Below are 18,868 nucleotides of genomic sequence, written 5' to 3'. Positions count from 1 at the left end.
GAATGCAATTTGTGTGGGAGCTGGGGACAAGCCTATGAATGAATACCGGTCCGTTGTATACTATCAAGTCAAACAGCCACGGTGGATGGAAACAGTCAAGGTAATGATAATAAACAATAACAACGATGATACTAATTGCAAACATGAATCTAGGGACTCTAAGAAACCTCCCTAAGGCCTGAAACAATGCCCATCCTGTGTCTGGTGGTGTGTCAGGCAGTGGAAAAAGTGACCCAGTGGGTGAGTGCCTTAGATCTCTTGCTCACCCTTCACTGGTCAGGACCTGGTCGCCTTGGAATTGTCAGATGGTCTCTTGTGTCCTTCTATTCATCAATGAGGAGCGATGGAGCTTGGGAGCAAATGTGAAGCTATAAAAAGCTATTTAATGCCTGGAAGATCCCCTACTGAGAGGTTACCTCAGATGGAAATGGCATTAACCACAAATATTTGCATTACCAGATTGTCAGGCTATAGCAGAAGGGAATAGTTTGTGTTAGAAATAGAGTATGGAATTAATTAATTTAGTGAACAGTGAAGCTTGATCACAGCTTCCGATGTCTCTGTCTTGTGATTAATAGCAGTTTTTACTCACCCTGTTCTCTGAACCCAAACTGAAGACTCGGTCCGGCTCCCCTTGTGGAGGGAGCTGCTCAAGCCTCAGTGGTTCTTGCCTTGTTGCCAGCATTCCCGTGTTCCCAGTGGGCCTCCCTGCACTCGTTCCCTTCAAAGGACCTACCCATCTCTGGGGTCAGAGATCCTATTAGGCCAGGCTGCTTTCTCTTCTCTGTGCTCGCTTGCACCCCAGTGCTCTCTTTGTGAGCCCTCATCACATCGTGATAATTATGTATTGCCCATGTAGGCTGCGGGCTCTTTGGATGCAAGCACACTGTCTAATGTCAGCCTGGCCAGTGCCTCACATAATGGTAATGATGATTCAACGTGCAGTGGAAGAATTCCCATGTGACTCTTAGTTCTTTTGCTCTGAGACGCATGAGCACGTGATTTTGTCGGGGGCAGGGGGGCTCAAATTTCATTCTCTGGAGTAGTGCCCACCGAAAACCTGAGTGGATTTCCCATAGGTTGCTAAGCCTGAAATGCACAACACAGAGATTGCTGTGGAGCTTTGGGAGGGGGATAGTGCAGACCCAGGCCGAAAGCACCTCCATCAAGGATACAGCAAAGACCACTCACCAGACAGTGAACCTGGGTGACCAAGGGGTGATGGTCTTGGCCCAGTGTCCTTGGAGGAATAAGCATCTGAACATGTGTCTAACCAAAGACGGGAATGAGCCTTAGCGTGTCTCAAATATGACCAGATTCAAACATTTTTATTAATTTACATAAATGACAGTCTTCCAGCAAGCCCCCTAATGAGCATTGTTAATTTGCTAAGCCCTGCTGCAATTGCCTGAACTCCTGGAGTGTGTAAGGAAAATGTGCATCGCGCAGTTTGCAGTGCATCAAATCCTGCGCTAAAGTTATGTGACTTTTATATCAATTTGGGGAAATTCATTTTCCTCACTATAATTTACGGATCCCTTTTCATTGGCTGGGAATGCAATTTGCCAAATGGATTACATTTGGTACTTTATTTTCTCTTCATTGCTAGTTCTTATGTAATTTATTTACAGTTCATCAGGCTTGATAAATGGGTGATATATCAGCACACAGCACTCTCAGCTAAATGGTCAGGCTGCCTTTTTCAGAGGGAGGGCAGGGTGCAGTGGGGAGGGCCATTTAACTAACTGTCCCCTGAGCTCTGGTTTCTGCCTGCTGAGGTGGCTGTCCCTATTGAAGACATGCAGAGGATCCACCTGCGATTCATGTTTCGACATCGGTCATCCCTGGAATGTGAGTACTAAGTGGCATCTCTGCGGCCCTAGAAGGAGTGGGGTGGGATCACTCCTTTTGGTACTGGGTGAGTGGCCCAGGTATCGTTTTCTTTCCTAACCTCAAAGATGCCATTTTTAGCTAAAGACAAAGGAGAAAAAAACTTTGCCATGTCCTATGTGAAGCTGATGAAGGAAGATGGGACCACTCTGCACGACGGATGCCACGACTTGGTTGTCCTAAAGGTACCACGTCTCTGTGCTGTGCTCAGCTGTGTTCAACTCTTTGTGACCCCGTGAACTGTAGCCCGCCAGCTTCCTCTGTCCGTGGGGTTTTTCAGGCAAGAATACTGGAGTGTGGGTCGCCCTCTCCTCTTCCAGGGGATATTCCCCACCCAGGGACCAAACCAGGGTCTCCTGCATCTCTTGCGTTGTAGCGGATTCTTTACTTGCTGGGCCATCAGGGAAGCCCATGAGCTGAGATTAACTCTGCAGCGAGAAGCATATAGGAAGGGAGGGGGATGTGGCAGCATTGCTTGGTAAATGAGAGCAGGGACCCCAGTGACACGCATCAGGGCTCTCCAGTGTGAGACCTGGTACAGAGTCTGGACTTCTCTGGACCTGCGTGTCCTCATCTGTGAGCCCTCAGTGAGTGAGTGTGAGAATCGCAAGAGTTATTCCATGTAAGCGTGACAGTGATGGGCACATGGAACTCAGTAAGTGGACGGTTGTTGCACACAGAGTGGGCTTGGATTCTGTGAGACGCCTGTGGGATGTTCAGAAGACCAGCAAGAAATACTTGACAGACTCATCACTGTAGTGAACGGAAAAGCATATTAGCATTTAGGGTTCTGATCCTGCTGTTGACTAACCTGGAGTCATCTTATGTGTCTTCCTGAGACGTGTTTTCTTTTTCCAACGGTGATGGTCATATTTATGACCATAAGATGACCCATGCAAAAGGACCGTGTAGAAGAGTGTAGCTGTCAGCTGTGTTCTTCCTGCATTATGAGATTTGCACTGTTCTTGAGAAGTGGCGGGTATCTTCCTGGTCGTACATGCTTCCCCACAACCCCGCGCAACACAGTGGCGTGCCTCTGCTGGCACCTGGCTGGAGGCAAAGGGTGTGGCTATGGAGCAACGCGAGGCTAAGTGGTCAGCACAAAGATCACACTCTTGCCCTTGACTTTCTCAGCCTTGAAGGCTGGGGTTGCCCTTTTTCTCTGGTCTGGACAGCAAAGACAGCCTCATCAAATCTTCATCACATGATACCCTTCTCTGAGTCTCTGTGGCTTTTCCAGAATACTCCTTTTTTTCCTTCTGTACAGCCTCTGTTTTCTCATTTATGATGCATAGGTAGTTCTTGGCTTAAAGCCATTCTTCCTCAATAGATTTACAGTTCCATGTGCAATCAGTTTCCAATTTAGTCACCTTCCTCAAGCCTCGGTCTCCTCATCTGTAAACTGGAGATGATAACAGTACCCACATCAGTAATAGCTGCTGCGGTGCTGGAATGATGTTCACAGAGCATCACAAGCACTTTGTGCAGCAGCCAGCGCAGAGTAAGGGCTCAGCACCCGTCACCTGCTGTAACGCCTCTCTCTAGTCATTCATGGCAGCGTGCCACGGGACTTACGTGTCTGTCATTTCGCTAAGTGTTCTGTATGCATTATGCCACCTAGTCCACTCAGAATTTCTAGAATTTGCTATGAAGCATAGGCAATATGCTTCATAATCAGTCTAATCAATTAGATTAATTGATTAATCAAGAGAAAAATGAGTCACAGAGAGACAAAGGAATATATTCACAATAACATAGGCTTGTGAACAGGGTCTAAATCCCTTCATTTTCAGAATCCAGTGCCTTTCCCTCTTTAATCTGATTCCTTATCCCACTGGTGGGCTTGTTCGTGTTAAGATCTTATGAAACTTAGAATGAACTAAAATATGCTATTTGGGAATCTTCAGTTCCCTCTGTGCCATTATTGAAGTCTACAGAGCCTTCAAATACGTGAATGTTCAGCCCCTTTCCCATCAATGTAACCTTGGCTTGAGTCTCACCTGCTTTGTGGAAAAATCGTCCTACCTTGCCAGCTGACGTGCATCGCTCCTCTGATGACGTTCCTCGCTGTTTCTGACTCTCCCTGCCTACACTGTGTAATCTGGCCTTGCAAACTCTGTGTAGCACTGGGTGTGTACTTCGGCTGGGGAGGTAACTAGGGTGTTGTTTCCAGGGAGACAGCAAGAAAATGGAGGATGCCAGCTCTTACCTGACTCTTCCTTCTTACCGACACCACGTGGAGAACAGGGGGTCCACCTTGAGTCGAAGCTCCAGCAGTGTTGGGGGGCTCTCTGTCAGCTCCCGGGATGTCTTCTGCATCTCTACGCTAGTGTGCTCCACAAAGCTCACCCAGAATGGTACGGAACCATTGAGAGCTCTGCGTGTGTGTGTGTGTGTGTGTGTTTGTGTGTATGTGTATGTGTAGGCAGGCCTGGGGAGGTCCTGATATGGACAGTTTAGGCCAGTAAATAGTAATTCTGCTTGTCTGGACTCTGTTTTAGTGGGCTTGCTGGGTTTGCTTAAGTGGCGTATGAAACCACAACTGCTACAGGAGAATTTAGAAAAATTGAAGATTGTTGATGGAGAAGAAGTGGTAAAGGTAAGTGGGACTTCATTTTGCCTGTTTTTATCCACCAGGGACAAACCTTTTAACTCATGAGTGGCTTTGGGGAAGAGATAAAGTGTTCAGGGAGACAGGAGAGGTTTTCTTCTGACAATGGGAGACAGTGTCCCAAGTTGTCATCAGAAGCCTTTATTGATAAAGCTGGGGGATGCTGTGGTTCAGTGATGCTGAATGTTGAGCAGGAGAAAAGCATGGCTGTGCTCAGTCTCTGGAAATAGATCAACATTGGTATAGATCCCAGCTCGAACACTAGCCAACTTCATGTGGTAGTATTATCAATATGACACATTTGGCAGAGTTGTTATGAGCTTTCAAGATGAAAAATATTTAAAAATTACTCAACAGATCTCTTACACATAATGTACAATAATTGAACTAAAGCATATGAAACTTACAAGGTTAAACAAGGAGTAAATATTTACTTTTGTTGTTATAAGTTGCTGTAGTAGTGTGATCTCTCAGTATTATCTACATGTTGCTATTAGAAATAAAAAGCATTCTTGTTTCCACTTCTTTGAGAAAGTTATGTGTTGAACATGAGAAAAGGGAAGACATCAGTGCTCACATTTTAAGTGAAACAAGCAGAAAGCAATGCAGATGTCAGATGTTTTGCTGTGTCCACATGGTGGTGGAGAATATAGTGTCTAAAGTACAAATCTAATTAGAGCAACCCTCTCTCCAGCATTATGAAGTGGGAAAAGTGTTTCCTGGGGATCTTGTTTCTATCGGGAACTCGGTACAGATGGAATCTCTGAGACTGAATGTCTTTTTGTAGTAGCTCTGTGTTTTGACTGTAGGAAATATTGACACATGTTAGGGGGAGTATATTGACGTATACTCTAGATATCTTGAGTACAGAGCACTTATCTTAAAAGTACAGTTCAGTGTATTTTTACACATGTACATAACTGCAGAGGAACCAGAGGTCAAATTGCCACCATCTGCTGGATCATAGAAAAAGCAAGAGAATTCCAGAAAAACTGCTTCTGCTATTTCATTGACTATGCTAAAACCTTTGACTCTGTGGATCACAACAAACTGTGGAAAATTCAAACTATGGAAAAGAGATGTGAATATCAGACCACCTTGCCTGCCTCCTGAGAAACCTGTATGCAGGTCAAGTAGCAACAGTTGGAACTGGACGTGGAAGAGTAGACAGGTTCAAAACTGAGAAAGGAGTACGTCAAGGCTGTATATTGTCACCCTGCTTATTTAACTTATATGCAGAGCACATCATGCGAAATGTCTGGCTGGATGAATCACAAGCTGGAATCAAGATTGCCAGGAGAAATATCAATAACCTCAGATATGCAGATGACACCACCCTTATGGCAGCAAGTGAAGAAGAACTAAAGAGCCTCTTGATAAAAGTGAAAGAGGAAAGTGAAAAAGCTGGCTTTAAACTCAACATTCAAAAAACAAAGATCATGGCATCTGGTCCCATCATTTCATGGCAAATAAATGAGGAAACAGTGGAAACAGTGACAGACTTTATTTTTGGGGACTCCAGAATCACTGCAGATGGTGACTGTAGCCATGAAATTAAAAGACGCTTACTCTTTGGAAGAAAAGTTATGACCAACCTAGATAGCATATTAAAAAGCAGAGACATTACTTTGCTAACAAAAATCCACCTAGTCAAAGCTATGGTTTTTCCAGTGGTCATGTATGGGTGTGAGAGTTGGACTATAAAGAAAGCTGAGCACCGAAGAATTGATGCTTTTGAACTGTGGTGTTGGAGAAGACTCTTGGACTGCAAGGAGATCCAACCACTCAGTCCTAAAGGGAATCAATCCTGACTATTCATTAGAAGGACTGATGCTGAAGCTGAAGCTACAATACTTTCACCACATGATGTGAAGAATTGAATCATTAGAAAAGACCCTGATGCTGGGAAAGATTGAAAGCAGGAGGAGAAGGGGACGACAGAGGATGAGATGGTTGGATGGCATCACTGACTCAATTGCCATGAGTTTGAACAAGCCCTGGGTAATAGTGAAGGACAGGGAAGCCTGGCATGCTGCAGTCCACGGGGTCGCAACGTATCCCACATGACTGAGCGACTGAATAGCAACAGCAGCACAGCTGTGTTCCCACCACCTAGATCAACAGACAGTCCATTCTTATCAGTGCAGTAGATTCTCCCTTACCCCTTCTTAGTCAGCAACCCATTCAAGGGTAACCACCAAGCTACCAAGCTTACCACCATCATCATAGATGGGTTTTTGCCTGTTATTGAATTTCACAAAAATAGAGTGAGGATAAACATACATTTTGTGTCTTGACTTATCTTACTCTGTACAATGCTCATAAGAGTTATAGTCATCGTTCTACATAGAAGTAGTTTGCTCGCTTTTATTGCTGTTGCATGGTCTGTAATACCAGAGTACCACCCTGTATTTATCTACTTGGCTGAAGATGGACAACTGGCTTGCTCCAGTTTCTGGCTCTTGTGAGGAATGCACCTGGCCCTGCTGAAGATGGCACATGGTGTGTGCCTTCATCCTCTTGGGTAAACACAGAGGGGTGGGACTTGTGTATCACCTGACTCTTTCTTATGAGGCCTCTGTTATTGTGCCCAGTTTCTCCAGGATACTCTGGATGCACTCTTCAACATCATGATGGAGCATTCTCAAAGTGATGAGTATGACATCCTCGTCTTTGATGCTTTGGTAAGAGAGAGGGGCCAGTGTTTTGTGACGTTAGGCGTTAACATAGTGTCTCACTGGGAGAACATGGGGAACTTAAGGCCCACGTGGACTTTTCCATGAATTTTTTTGGAGGCATTGTAACATTCGGCGACCAGGCCAATAAAGGAGTTCCTGTTTCCCTTGTTAGTTTTTAGTTGATTTGAAAGCATGGGCAGAGGGATTAAAATGGGAGTGTTCAAATGTTGATGGTGGTTTGGCCCTGGTTGAAAGTACATGAAGCTGAATATCATGAATATTTGCTTGGGCTGTCCATGAATTCTGGGAGCGAATCCTTGGCCAGGTTGTAAAGCACCCCAAATGTTTCCTAACTCTTTTACTTTCTTCTTCCTCATTGTCTCCAGTTTAGCAGTCAGTACACTCCTCTGCCTATCTAGACCATCTTTCAGTGGGTGGTACACCATTCAGATCTGTCTTCTTACTGTCTTTTGAAATGGTCTGTGCCTCCTCTTGCTGTCCCAGCTCACATCTTTTCAGTGTCATATCAAAATAAACATAAGAAACATCCACATTAAGATGTCAGTGACCAACAGAGTATGAATGTGTCAACCCTTTGTGTCAGTGACATTTACATTTTTAAAGGACTAACTTGGAGACAATTGTGACTTAGTCCATTGGTTCCCAAGAGGGCTTCCTATAAAGCTAGCCTTAAGGAGAAATGTTTCCTGAAGAACACTCACTTGAGAACTCAGGGAAGTGCTGAACCTTGCCCAACTGTCTTAGAGATTTACAGTGCACAAAAGCATGTAGAAGGCTCTGATAAGTCTTGCAATAAAGAAGGTAGTCTAAGGTTGATAACTTGAGATTTCTCAAACTCGTCTGGCTGTGAAACCCTTTTGTCTTATGAAACCCTTCATGAAACACTTTTTAGAAGAGATGTCACCATAATGTAAAGGACTAAAGATATGTTAGTGAACTAATTCCTGGGCAAAAGAATTTGATAGGGATTTAGTTGTACTATGTGACTATGACTTCCTGTTCTGGGTCTGCCTCCAAACACTGACTCCTTGCCTCTTTCTTAAGATCTACATAATAGGTCTCATTGCTGACCGGAAGTTCCAGCATTTCAACACTGTCCTGGAGGCTTACATCCAACAGCATTTCAGTGCTACCCTAGCTTACAAGTAAGTAACTGCAAACCCTCTACTTGTCCTGCCAAGGTGCCGAGGGCACAAGAAACTCGAGTAGTTACTTTTTGTCACACTGTGTGAGTTCTGCATTTTCTGACAAAACCCCATCTGGCCTGTGTTATTTGGATTAAATAAAAATACGCAAACTCATAGGTTAGTATGAATATTTTATGGTGACAGACGTACATGGCAGTGTTTGCTCACTCAGTCATTCATTCAGTTAGTCAGCTATCATTTACTGAACAGCTGTTTGTGGTAGTCAAGGCTAGAGAAAAGAAGGTGTATGTGACAAGTGGCTCGGTATTGCTTATGTACAGAGGGCTGAGGGCTAGAGGTCAAAGATGATGCTGGAAAAGGTAAAGGAGCCTGGAGAAGCAGGCCATGTAGTTCAAAGTCTCCCCTGCTGGTAATAAAGAAACAAAGAAAATTCCCAAGCAAAGGAGCTCCATGATATTAAAAGAACATTTTCTGTGGGAAGAAAAAACTGAAAAGAACATCATAACCACCACCATCCCCACTCACAACTTCATTGGGGCTGGTTTTCCCAGTGAAAAGATTTTTTTTTCCATTGGTTTTTTTCTTTGCTGGCTTTTTATGGGCAGAAAATACTTATTCATTCCCTGTATTAAATGTATATTTTTAAGCAGAGTTATTTTTATGATGTAAATGAGTGAGTGAGCTTGGCTGTACTACCACCTTTAACCTTTGATTGAATGCCTTGTAATTTACTAAGCAAACTAATTATCATGCTGTGGGTTGAAAAGAGATGTATTTTGAAAATATAATCCCTTATTCAGGAAATTGATGACGGTGCTGAAGACTTACTTGGACACCTCCAGCAGAGGAGAGCAATGTGAACCAATCCTAAGAACACTGAAAGCTTTGGAATATGTATTCAAGTTCATTGTTCGGTCGAGGACATTATTTTCACAGTGAGTATTTGTTCTGTAAGATTGATTGATTAGCTCTGCAATTCCTCTGGGACACAACAGTATTTGTGCCATTGGAGAAACTCTTTCACAAAATTACAGCCAGCCATTGATTAAAAACAACTTAAAAATCCAACTTAGAGATTTATGAATAGGTGATAATTGTTCCAAGTTCATTTGGAGAGAGAAAAAAAAAAAAGAAATCATGTGTTGAAGAGTTATGTTTCCTCCAGTGAATATGATTTGTGATTTGAGGCTCTTCTGCATTTCACCTAACATTCTTCATTTGATCTGAGATATGATGAAAGCTTTCCAGGAATCTATATTCCATGGGGATAGGGGGCAGAACTCAGAAAATCTGACATTTATTTGGCTCTAGAAGGATGTGCATGAAAGTGAGCTGTTATTTGCAGTTGACCTGCCTGTCTGTGAAATCCTAGTGGCCAAAAAGGGAGCTGACATGTTAGAGCACCTAAGAGATTTGATATGTGATGGTCAGTACCACAGAGGTTAGCTGCCCTTTTAAAAGACTTTAAAGATGGAGTCACTCCAACGCGACCTGCAAAATACCAATTTATGTTCATACTACCTACAAGGCAAAGTTAGGCAGGGGGGTTGGTTGTGTGTGTGACCAAGTTGGCTGTGTGTTATTGGAAATAAGAAGTAGCATACAGGAAACGTACTGTCTGGATTCTTACCAAGCTGACTCAGGGGGAAACAGAATTTTGTTTTATTTTGCACTATTGAAAAATGTCAAGGGTAGTTGGCCTTAGGTATGGCTGGATCCAGATGCTTGGTGCCATTCAGCTAGTCTTTGTCTCTCTAGATCTTGGCTCTGCTTTCCTTTTGTTGGTTGCCTTCTGAGGCAAGTTGTCCAATGTGGAAGCTTCCAGAACCTCAGATTCATATTCTACTAGCTTAAGCAATTCTAGGTTCCCTGTTGTTATACCAAAATCCTGTGCCAAGAACTATCTGGTCATGTGCTAAGATCTTAAATAGTGTGAACATGGGAATGAATACCTAGATTGTGCACTTACCGTCTCATGTCCACCTCTGGAGCCATGGGTCATGTCAACAAATTATGGCATGAACTTGTTTACTTGGAGGATGGTGTTCCCCCAAGTAGAAGTCTGTAACTCAACATTTTGACGAAGACTCTGGAAGCTTCATACTCAAAGTCTGCTGCAATGGGTAATCATTTGAGATTTTCCTTTTTAGGAGAATTCTTTGATATTTCAGTTGATGAATAGAAAGAGATGAGTGTCACAAAGTGACACAAACCATGTCACAAAGCATATGTCACTTAGGCTATTTTAAAATTGAAGGATCTGTTTCAATTCCTCTATTTTGTCAGATAGTCAAGGTGAAGATCGTGTATTGAAGTCTAAGGGGTATTCTTCCAAATTCAAGAGATACTTGTCAATTATTTGAAAAACAGCAGGGGACAATTGTGAGTCTTGGAAGTGTTCAAGGATTCAAATATTGTAATTCCAGATTAGGCATGATATCTTATCCCATCTCCAAGTGAGAACTTTAGATCTAATAAGAACGTTTTTTTCGTGTGTCATATCTTATGCCTCAATTTGTCCTTTTGATTTCTGTCTCTTCTATCCATCCCTCCCTCCCTCCTTCCCTCCCTCCCTGCCTCCTTCCTTGTCTTACCTCTCTTGGTCTTTGTCTGTTTCTTCCAATGGAACACAGGGCATTTGTACATTTGCTTTCTTCTTTTCTTCCTGAAGGTCTCTCATCTTGCAAAGGCCCCAGATCATCATTCAGTACAAATTCAGTGCTATTGGAACTCTAAGTGATTTTTGGCTTCTTAAGAAGAGGGATAATCTGTTATTCTCTGCTGTACTCCCAGCATAGAATATACAGAACATAATTGATAACTCAAAAAATGTCTGTTGGATAAAGCGCATTTTAGGGACTAGGAGATGTTTTTAAGGTGACCCAGACATAATCCTGAATCTTTTCCCATGAACAGAAATATAGGCTGACCAGCAAGGAGTGTCTGGGACCTCATGCTGAGGTAAGGTAGATCTTGCTCATTCTAGACTCTTTCATGATGAATTCTCTTCAGCAGAGCCTCAAGGACATTGGGAAGTAATGGTGGTATTTCTGCAAACTAAGGGGACGTTTTATTTCCGAATGGTAGATAGCTCTTTCAGTGCTTTGAGATTCCTAAGCCACCTGGCAGGAGATCGCTAATATAACTATTGCTTTCGGAGCTTATTGTGTCTGGCATTGTGTGTCTGTTTCCTGTTATTCCTTTGTCTTCTTTCCTCGTGCACAGTTACAGCTGATCCATTAGTTGCTCCTTTGTGCATACTGCACATGAGAGTTTACAGGGGCTAGGGATTTTCCTGTATCAATACGCAGTTTGCAGTTGGGTAAGAGAGGAAGAAAACTTGTTGAGAAGGACTGGAATTTTTAAAAGGACTGTTCATTTCTAGCACATCAGTTCAGTTCAGTTGCTCAGTCGTGTCTGACTCTGTGACCCCATGGACTGCAGCACGCCAGGCTTTCCTGTCCATCACCAACTCCTGGAGTTTGCTCAAACTCATGTCCATCAAGTCAATGATGCCATCCAACCGTCTCATCCTCTGTTATCCCCTTTCCTCCTCCTTTAGTCTTTTCCATCATCAGGATCTTGTCCAGAGAGTCAGCTCTTCGCATCAGGTGGCCAAAGTGTTGGAGCTTCACCTTCAGTGTCAGCCAAAGAAAATGGTTTTCCTGTCCCCTCATCTTGTGTCACTAGCTCCTGAGTCAAAGTCTGGGTGGGTGTCTCTGGGACATACCTGTACCATATTTACAGTGGAGCAGGTTTCAGCTTCTGTCAGAGGAGAAAAATGTGGAGAATTCTAAATTGTAGGAAATGTGTCCAGAAATGCTGAGTGGACAAAAATGTGACCAACACCCACTGGGCTTTTCTTGAACGACTGAGACCCTGGGAGGTATAGTGCATAGTGGGGAATACTCAGAAGGAGCTGAAGTGATTCTGTTCTGGGTGTTGAGATTCTCCACAAAACCCCTTGCGGTGACTTTTATCCTGAAGCTCAGACAGCCAGCTGAGCCGACCCCCAGGGTTTCCGAGTCTGTGGAATTAGAGTCTGTAGTAGCCTGTGCTTCCCTTATCCACATGATGGACATTGCTGAAAGAGCACCCCTTCCTGTGGCCAGGCACATGTAACAGACTGCAGAGTTCCTATAAGCCTGACTTCTCAAATGAGCGAAGATCAAGAGCCCAGCTCTGCAACAGCATTGGCGTCCGCATGTCTGTGCTGCTTATGAAGCCTGGCCCTGCTGTAGGCTGGAGTACAGGGGTTGCTGTGGGATGTGGCTATGCTCACTCTGTCTTGGGCAGCGTTGGCTCAGTGATGGGCAGTGCTTACTCTGCACACTTCCGTCCCCATAAGCACCTGCCTTAGTGAGTGACCCAGACTCTCTGAGCCTCAGTTTCCTCATTTGTGAATGAGGATAAACCAGCTTTATCCTAGTGTTCTGATAGTGAAATGAGATTACATGCACAAAGTTTCTCTGTACTATCTGATATTTATTCCACAAACAAAATAAATCTGTTAGCTGTTATTATGTTTTCACCTAGTAGAGACAGAAAGGGTTCTTGTTTCAAACACTCAAAATTAAAGTAGAAAGTAAAAGTTTTGTGTCTTGATTCATGCTCAGAGTTTGGTTTACTGTTCATGCTATACAACACGCTTCTTGCTCTGTAATTTTTAGGAAGAGGGACACCTTTACCAGGCATCAGTGCTTTCTGAGGCCCTCAGTGGAGGGAGTATTTACAGCCCCATGAATTCATCTGGGTCTCTTGCTGGCCCCTTGCGAGGTCCCTGCTGTGTCTGCAGTTCCCACTTGCCTCGTGTGTATGGTCAGGCCCCTTGGCCCAAGCAGCTGTGTGCCCAGCTCTCTCTGTTCCTTGCCTGCTCTACTAGTCTTTTCAGACCTGCTCTGCTCTACTAGTCTTTTCAGACCTGCTTAGTTCTTGCTTCCTTCTCCTCCTCCTCCTTTTAGCCCTCTCCGGAGGGCTGCTCTGCCGTCACATGCTCCTGCTTCACCACGCTCATCCACACCCTTGGCTGGGGAGGCGGTCAGCTCTGGGCTTAAAGGCACCATCTCTGGAGCTAGGCTGCTTGGGTTTGAATTCTGCATTTGGATCCTACCACTACCGATTACTAAGGTTTATGACTTTGGACAGATTACTTAATCTGCCCGAAGCTCAGTTTCCTGGTGTATAAAACAGGCATGTACTGAACAAGCAACAAGCCTTTCAGGGTGGTTGTGCAAACGGATGAACTAATGGGCGTCTGGCAGCTGGACAGAGCCTGTTGCATAGCAAGTACCCCCAGCTCTGATTCCCTGTTTGGTGCACTTCACGCATTACTTCCATCAGCCTTCACACACATGCTCATCTCCTGACTTCATCTCCTCTCACTCCATAAGAGGCCTCACAGGCCTCCCTGCTGTGCCTCAAGCTCCCACTGCAGGGCGTTTGCACCCTTCCCCAGACACCCACTTGCTCACCCCCTGACCTCTCTTACAGCTTTATTCAAATGCCTCCTCACTCCCCTGTGTATGATGGCACCCACTGCCCCTGGCACTCTTGATTGCCCTCCTGTTCACTCTGCTTTTTGTCAGTTTTCCTCCTCGTGGAGCTGATCACATGTTATAAGTTATCACATCCTAGCCCTCTCCCTTCTAGGGCGTCAGCTCCATGAGTCTGATTATTTTGTTCTAAGCACTGTTTTGTTCTTAAGCACTGAGAACAGCACCCAGCACATAGTAGGTCTGCTGAGTTGCTCAGTCATGTGCAGCTCTTGGCGACCCCATGGACTGTAGCCCGCCAGGCTCCTCTGTCCATGGGATTCTCCAGGCAAGAGTGCTGGAGTGGGGTGCCGTGCTCTCTTCCAGGGGCTCTTCCTGACTCAGGGATCAGACCCAGGTCTCTGTGTCTCCTGCATTGGCAGGTGGGTTCTTTACCACTAGCGCCACCTGGGAAGCCCCACAGAAGAGGCACTCCTTCAGTAAGAAACGGGACAGCACATCTATCCCCCTTTCACAAATGAGGACGCTGAGGCTCGATTCAAGCTCAAAGGTCACACAGCCAAGAATCAGTAGGGCAAGCTTCACATTCCACCTCATCTGAATAAGCAGATTCAAGAGCTGGAACTGGACCATGCGAGTGTGAGTGGGGCTGGCCAGGAGGAGCTGTCCCGAGAGGGAGCAGCTCTGGCTGGAAGGGTCAGCTGCTGCGAGCTGCTGGGGCCGCTGAGAGGCGCAAGGCTGTGTGGGTGTAAGTGCTATCATCCACCCCTAAGCACAGCAGGGCTTCAGTGAAGACAGTGACGACTTGGAGCAGGAGTTTTCAGGAAGGGTGTCCCCCCCAGCATGGTGAAGCTGCCCCTGCTACCCTGGCTTTGTCTGCATGATCCCCTAAGAACGAAGGAAAGCTGTTGTGGGGCTGGCCCCACCGAGCTCACATACTTTGGAAACAAGTCAGGGAGAGAGGAGTACACTGAGCATCCTCATGGGAGCAGCAGAGTGTCCAGGGGTCTCCCTGCTTCCCAGCCCTGCCCTGTCCTGGGAAGGCTGGCCATGGCAGGCACCGCGCTGTTCATCTGCACCGGGGCTGCTGCTCCATTAACACAGGCTGGGAGGAGTACAGCTCCCACCTCGAGCAGATGCCCGCCAGCCTGGCTGTGTGGCGTCCTTGCCCTGTCTCTAATTGCCTGCAGCAGGAGATGACTCCGTGCTCCCCGATGCCCGCTTTCGCCTGATTATTTTGCATCTTGCTTTATTCTTCCTGTCCTGGCCTCCCCCTCTCCTCCCCCGCCACCACCTCATCTTTCCACCAGTTCAATTCTTCTTATGTAAATATTATATACTAGCCTATCCTTCAGGTCATGAATATGTTAGGCAGCAAGGCTGTACGCATAAAGCTCAGGCATGCCCAGTGTAGCCTGCAGTCAGAGAGAATACATAAGCCTCTGCCTTTTTAAACAAATGTGAATTTAACTCGAAGGTACCTGCCAGTGTGATTTGTTTTCATTGCTCACATATGAATAAGTATTAAAATGTAATCATCTGTTTATGTTGAGGAGGGGTCTGCATGCTGGTCATATTGCTATTCCTGTTTCTCTTGCATGTGATTTGTTTGCATATTAATGCCATTTTTTCCTGTGTGAGCCTTGGTTTTCAGCTTTGAATATAATTTCACTTTTTGATGACAGTAATGGCTCAGTAAACTTCACAATTGCAGTTAAAGGAATTATTTTATGATAACATTAACTTGGCATCAGATCAGAATGGAGAAAACTGTCATCAAACGGATATCATCAAGAGGTTACTTTTCTTTAATTTATTATCTATCTAATGAGTTTCTACAGGGCAGAGGGGAGATAACAGCCTGTTTCGTACAAACATATGTGAAAGCACTTTGAAAATCATTAAGTAAATTGTCCTTATTATAACATGAAATTGCACGTATACATGCGCTTTAAAACAGCTTTCTTTCTCCTTTGTATATGGAGATATTGATAAACTTTTATTGAGCACCTATTATGTGCTAAGGACTTTGTTAAGTGTGGGGAATTCTTAAATTAATGTCAGACTTCCTCATGTAGTGGCAGTTCAGTGGGCAAGACAGACACGCATGCCAGCAATCACGTGCCAGTGTGCCTGGAATAAGCAATGAGATATGACTCAGCAGAGGCTTGCAAATGGTTCCTGGGGGCAGGCAGGCTTGAATGACAGACTCTGCCTCAGGAGGATGTGTCCTTCTTCTCAGAGGAAGTGATCTTTTAAACTAGACATTGAAAGGTATTTATGAATGCTGCCCATGGAAGAAAGGAGAACCAAAAACTCCAAGTAGAAGGAACAACATATGATACAGAACCTAGGCTGAGGACCCTTTATAGAGCCTCTCCTTTGTGTGTGGCCCTGTTTCATTCTTCACTGTACCTCACTGAATACCCACGACAGTCCTGCCCAGTGTCAGTATTGTTAAATTAGTTTTATATTCACTTTACAGAAAGGGAAATTGAGGCCCAGAGAGGCACAGAAAGTGACTCTAGGTCACGCAGTTAGATGTTGGCAGGAAGGGATCTGACATCAAAGTCTCAGTTCTTCATTTTATCCTGTGCCCACCAATGAGCAGCACTTTTGTGGAACTGTGGCTAGTGGGTGAAGCTGCGGTGGTGAAGGAGAGAGGATGTGTTTGAAGTGAGGAGTTGAAGCTAGATCGTGAAACACCTTGAAAGTCAGACCAAGGAGTCTTGACGTCACCATCTGTGCTTGGGGGTATTGGCATAGATGCTGCTCTCTTCAGTCAGAGCGCAGGGTGCTTACCCCAGGGTGGGAGGGCACAGACTCATCCCCTGGGGTCAGATGAAAATATTAAAGTTTCTTAATTTTGTCCTAAGATGAAGAAGTTAAACCTTATAACATTTGACTTAGAATAGCAGGTGGATATAAGCAGGCATGTAAGTCATACTGAAACATCTTTTCTCATAGGAACAGTTTTGGAAACTGCTGTTTATGGCAGTGGGGAGCCATCACAATTCTAAAGCAGGGGGTTAACATGATTAGATTAATGTTTTAGAAAGATTAGTGCAGAAGTAAGGTTAGTACGAGGGCGTCCCTGGTGTCTCAGGCAGTAAAGAATCTGCCTGCAATGTGGGAGACCTGCGTTCGATCCCTGGCTCGGGAAGATCCCCTGGAGGAGGGCATGGCAACACACTCCAGTGTTCTTGCCTGGAGAATCCCAATAGACAGAGGAGCCTGGCGGGCTACAGTCCAGGGGGTTGCAAAGAGTCAGACATGACTGAACGACTAAGCACAACACAGCACAAGGTTAGTAAGTGGGTGATGGAGGCGGGGAGGCAGGAGCTCAATAATGAAGCTACTGTAATAACCCAGGTGAGAAGACTTGAACTGAGACAGTCACAATGAGGCTGGAGAAGAAGGGAAGCAAGAAGGTAAGGGTTTACAGATGGCAGGATTGCCCAAACTAATTGAACATGTGAATGAAATTGGAGGGGGACCATCAGCTGATCTGACTTTGTGGTCCGTTTTATCAGGTTTTGCTCATCAGCATGATGAGTGAAGGGAGGAGGAGATTTGGGGGAGAAGATGATGTGTTTGGGACATGTGAAACTGGTGGTATTTACTGGCATGGCCAGATGGAAATGCACAGCAGGCTGTCAGATACAGATTTGGAGTTCAGGGGAGTGGAGAATGGAGATACGGTTTTGGTAGAAATTGATCTCCTTTGGTAGAAAGAGGCATTTGAAGCTGTAGCACAAGGTGAGCAATGCTATAAAAGTCAGATTGAAGTGCAGGAGATTAGCATATTGGAAGGATGATGAGGGGAGAGTCCTGGGGAAGGAGGATGAGGAAAGGAAACAGGAAGAATTGGCATTACAGGGAGGGGCCAGGAAAGGGAACATTTCCAGGAGGGCGTGTCAGTAGTGTCAACCATTACTGTGAGGTCCTGGGAACTGAAAACTGATGAGGAGCAAGGTATTTCGCATTTAGGAGATCTTTGGTGAATCAGCCAAACTTCTCCCAGAGTTTAGCCTCTTTCCTAATATCCAGCCAGGTGGCCACTGTGGGCAGAGGGATCAGGCTTTGACTGATTTCCAGGCATCTGGATGTGAATCACTTACACTGTGGGTTGCTCTTTGCCAGGGTATACTCCTGGACTGCCTTTCCCCCCCATCCCTCAGAAGCTGAGCCAATTGCTTCCTATTTGTTTCCAATCTCACACTCTGGTTACAGCATAGGGTAAAATGCTGGTCTTATTTGCTTCCATTTGTCCCTTGAAATGGTTTAATTTTGCAGAATGAGATGCTATAGATAGTTAAGGGAAAAAGCTTACTGACAGAATCTTTCCCTTTGCACAAAAATAACTGTTTCTGTCAAATGCTAAGGTTGACAATTCCTCAGAGAATGACTTGGGTGGAAGATCAATTTACTGATAAACATGTAGGTTTGTGAAATGTGCTTGCAAATCCCTTGTAACTAAATATGAACATGCAGTATAAGAAAGGGTCTACTTTGCCAGAGGGGTGAAATTCACTAGGCTCACCTAATTGTTGGGGATGCTGAACTGAGTCAAAGGACTCAATGTACTCTATGATCTCTTTCAAATACACTTAAGGCAGGAATCACCCCAAGGAGAACTTGTTTCCTTAATAGGAAGTATTGAATAATAGTAAGATTGTATGGAAAAACTGGAACAAAATTTTGGCCAACCTAATACATTACTCAGTTGTTTCTTATTGTGTCTTTGGGATGGATGGAAGTTAAAAAAGACTTAGTTATGGGGTACATAAGATCACTTTCCTTCAGATCTCCAAACTAGTTCCTTTGTGTCTCAGATCTACTCGCCTAACACAGCCAGGTGCAAAGACATTCTTTCAATTCAGTTGTATTTTTCATTCATTCAGTAAACATTTTTGAGTCTTAACTATTTGGAAGTTCTATGCTAGGATACTGTGGTAAACAAGACAGATGTAGCCCTGCCCCCATGCTTCCCTTGTATAATACCATGGGAGATAAAAAATAAATTAA

The 18,868-nt window shown here is 44.7% G+C and overlaps 1 protein-coding gene across 1 annotated transcript in view; it reads left to right on the top strand.

The window, feature by feature from the left end:
• Positions 1–18,868, top strand: part of DOCK2 (dedicator of cytokinesis 2) — a 456,743-nt gene that overhangs the window by 72,208 nt on the left and 365,667 nt on the right. The window contains exons 15-22 of the mRNA XM_040262783.1: positions 2–100; positions 1,779–1,851; positions 1,972–2,075; positions 4,064–4,247; positions 4,392–4,489; positions 7,096–7,185; positions 8,245–8,345; positions 9,149–9,283. Of these exons, the coding sequence (XP_040118717.1) occupies positions 2–100; positions 1,779–1,851; positions 1,972–2,075; positions 4,064–4,247; positions 4,392–4,489; positions 7,096–7,185; positions 8,245–8,345; positions 9,149–9,283 (884 nt within the window). The remainder of the gene's footprint in view (position 1; positions 101–1,778; positions 1,852–1,971; positions 2,076–4,063; positions 4,248–4,391; positions 4,490–7,095; positions 7,186–8,244; positions 8,346–9,148; positions 9,284–18,868) is intronic.

Source organism: Oryx dammah, unplaced genomic scaffold (assembly GCF_014754425.2).
Source record: "Oryx dammah isolate SB20612 unplaced genomic scaffold, SCBI_Odam_1.1 HiC_scaffold_20, whole genome shotgun sequence".
Classification (NCBI taxonomy): domain Eukaryota; kingdom Metazoa; phylum Chordata; class Mammalia; order Artiodactyla; family Bovidae; genus Oryx; species Oryx dammah.
This window is presented reverse-complemented; position numbering and strand designations above follow the sequence as displayed.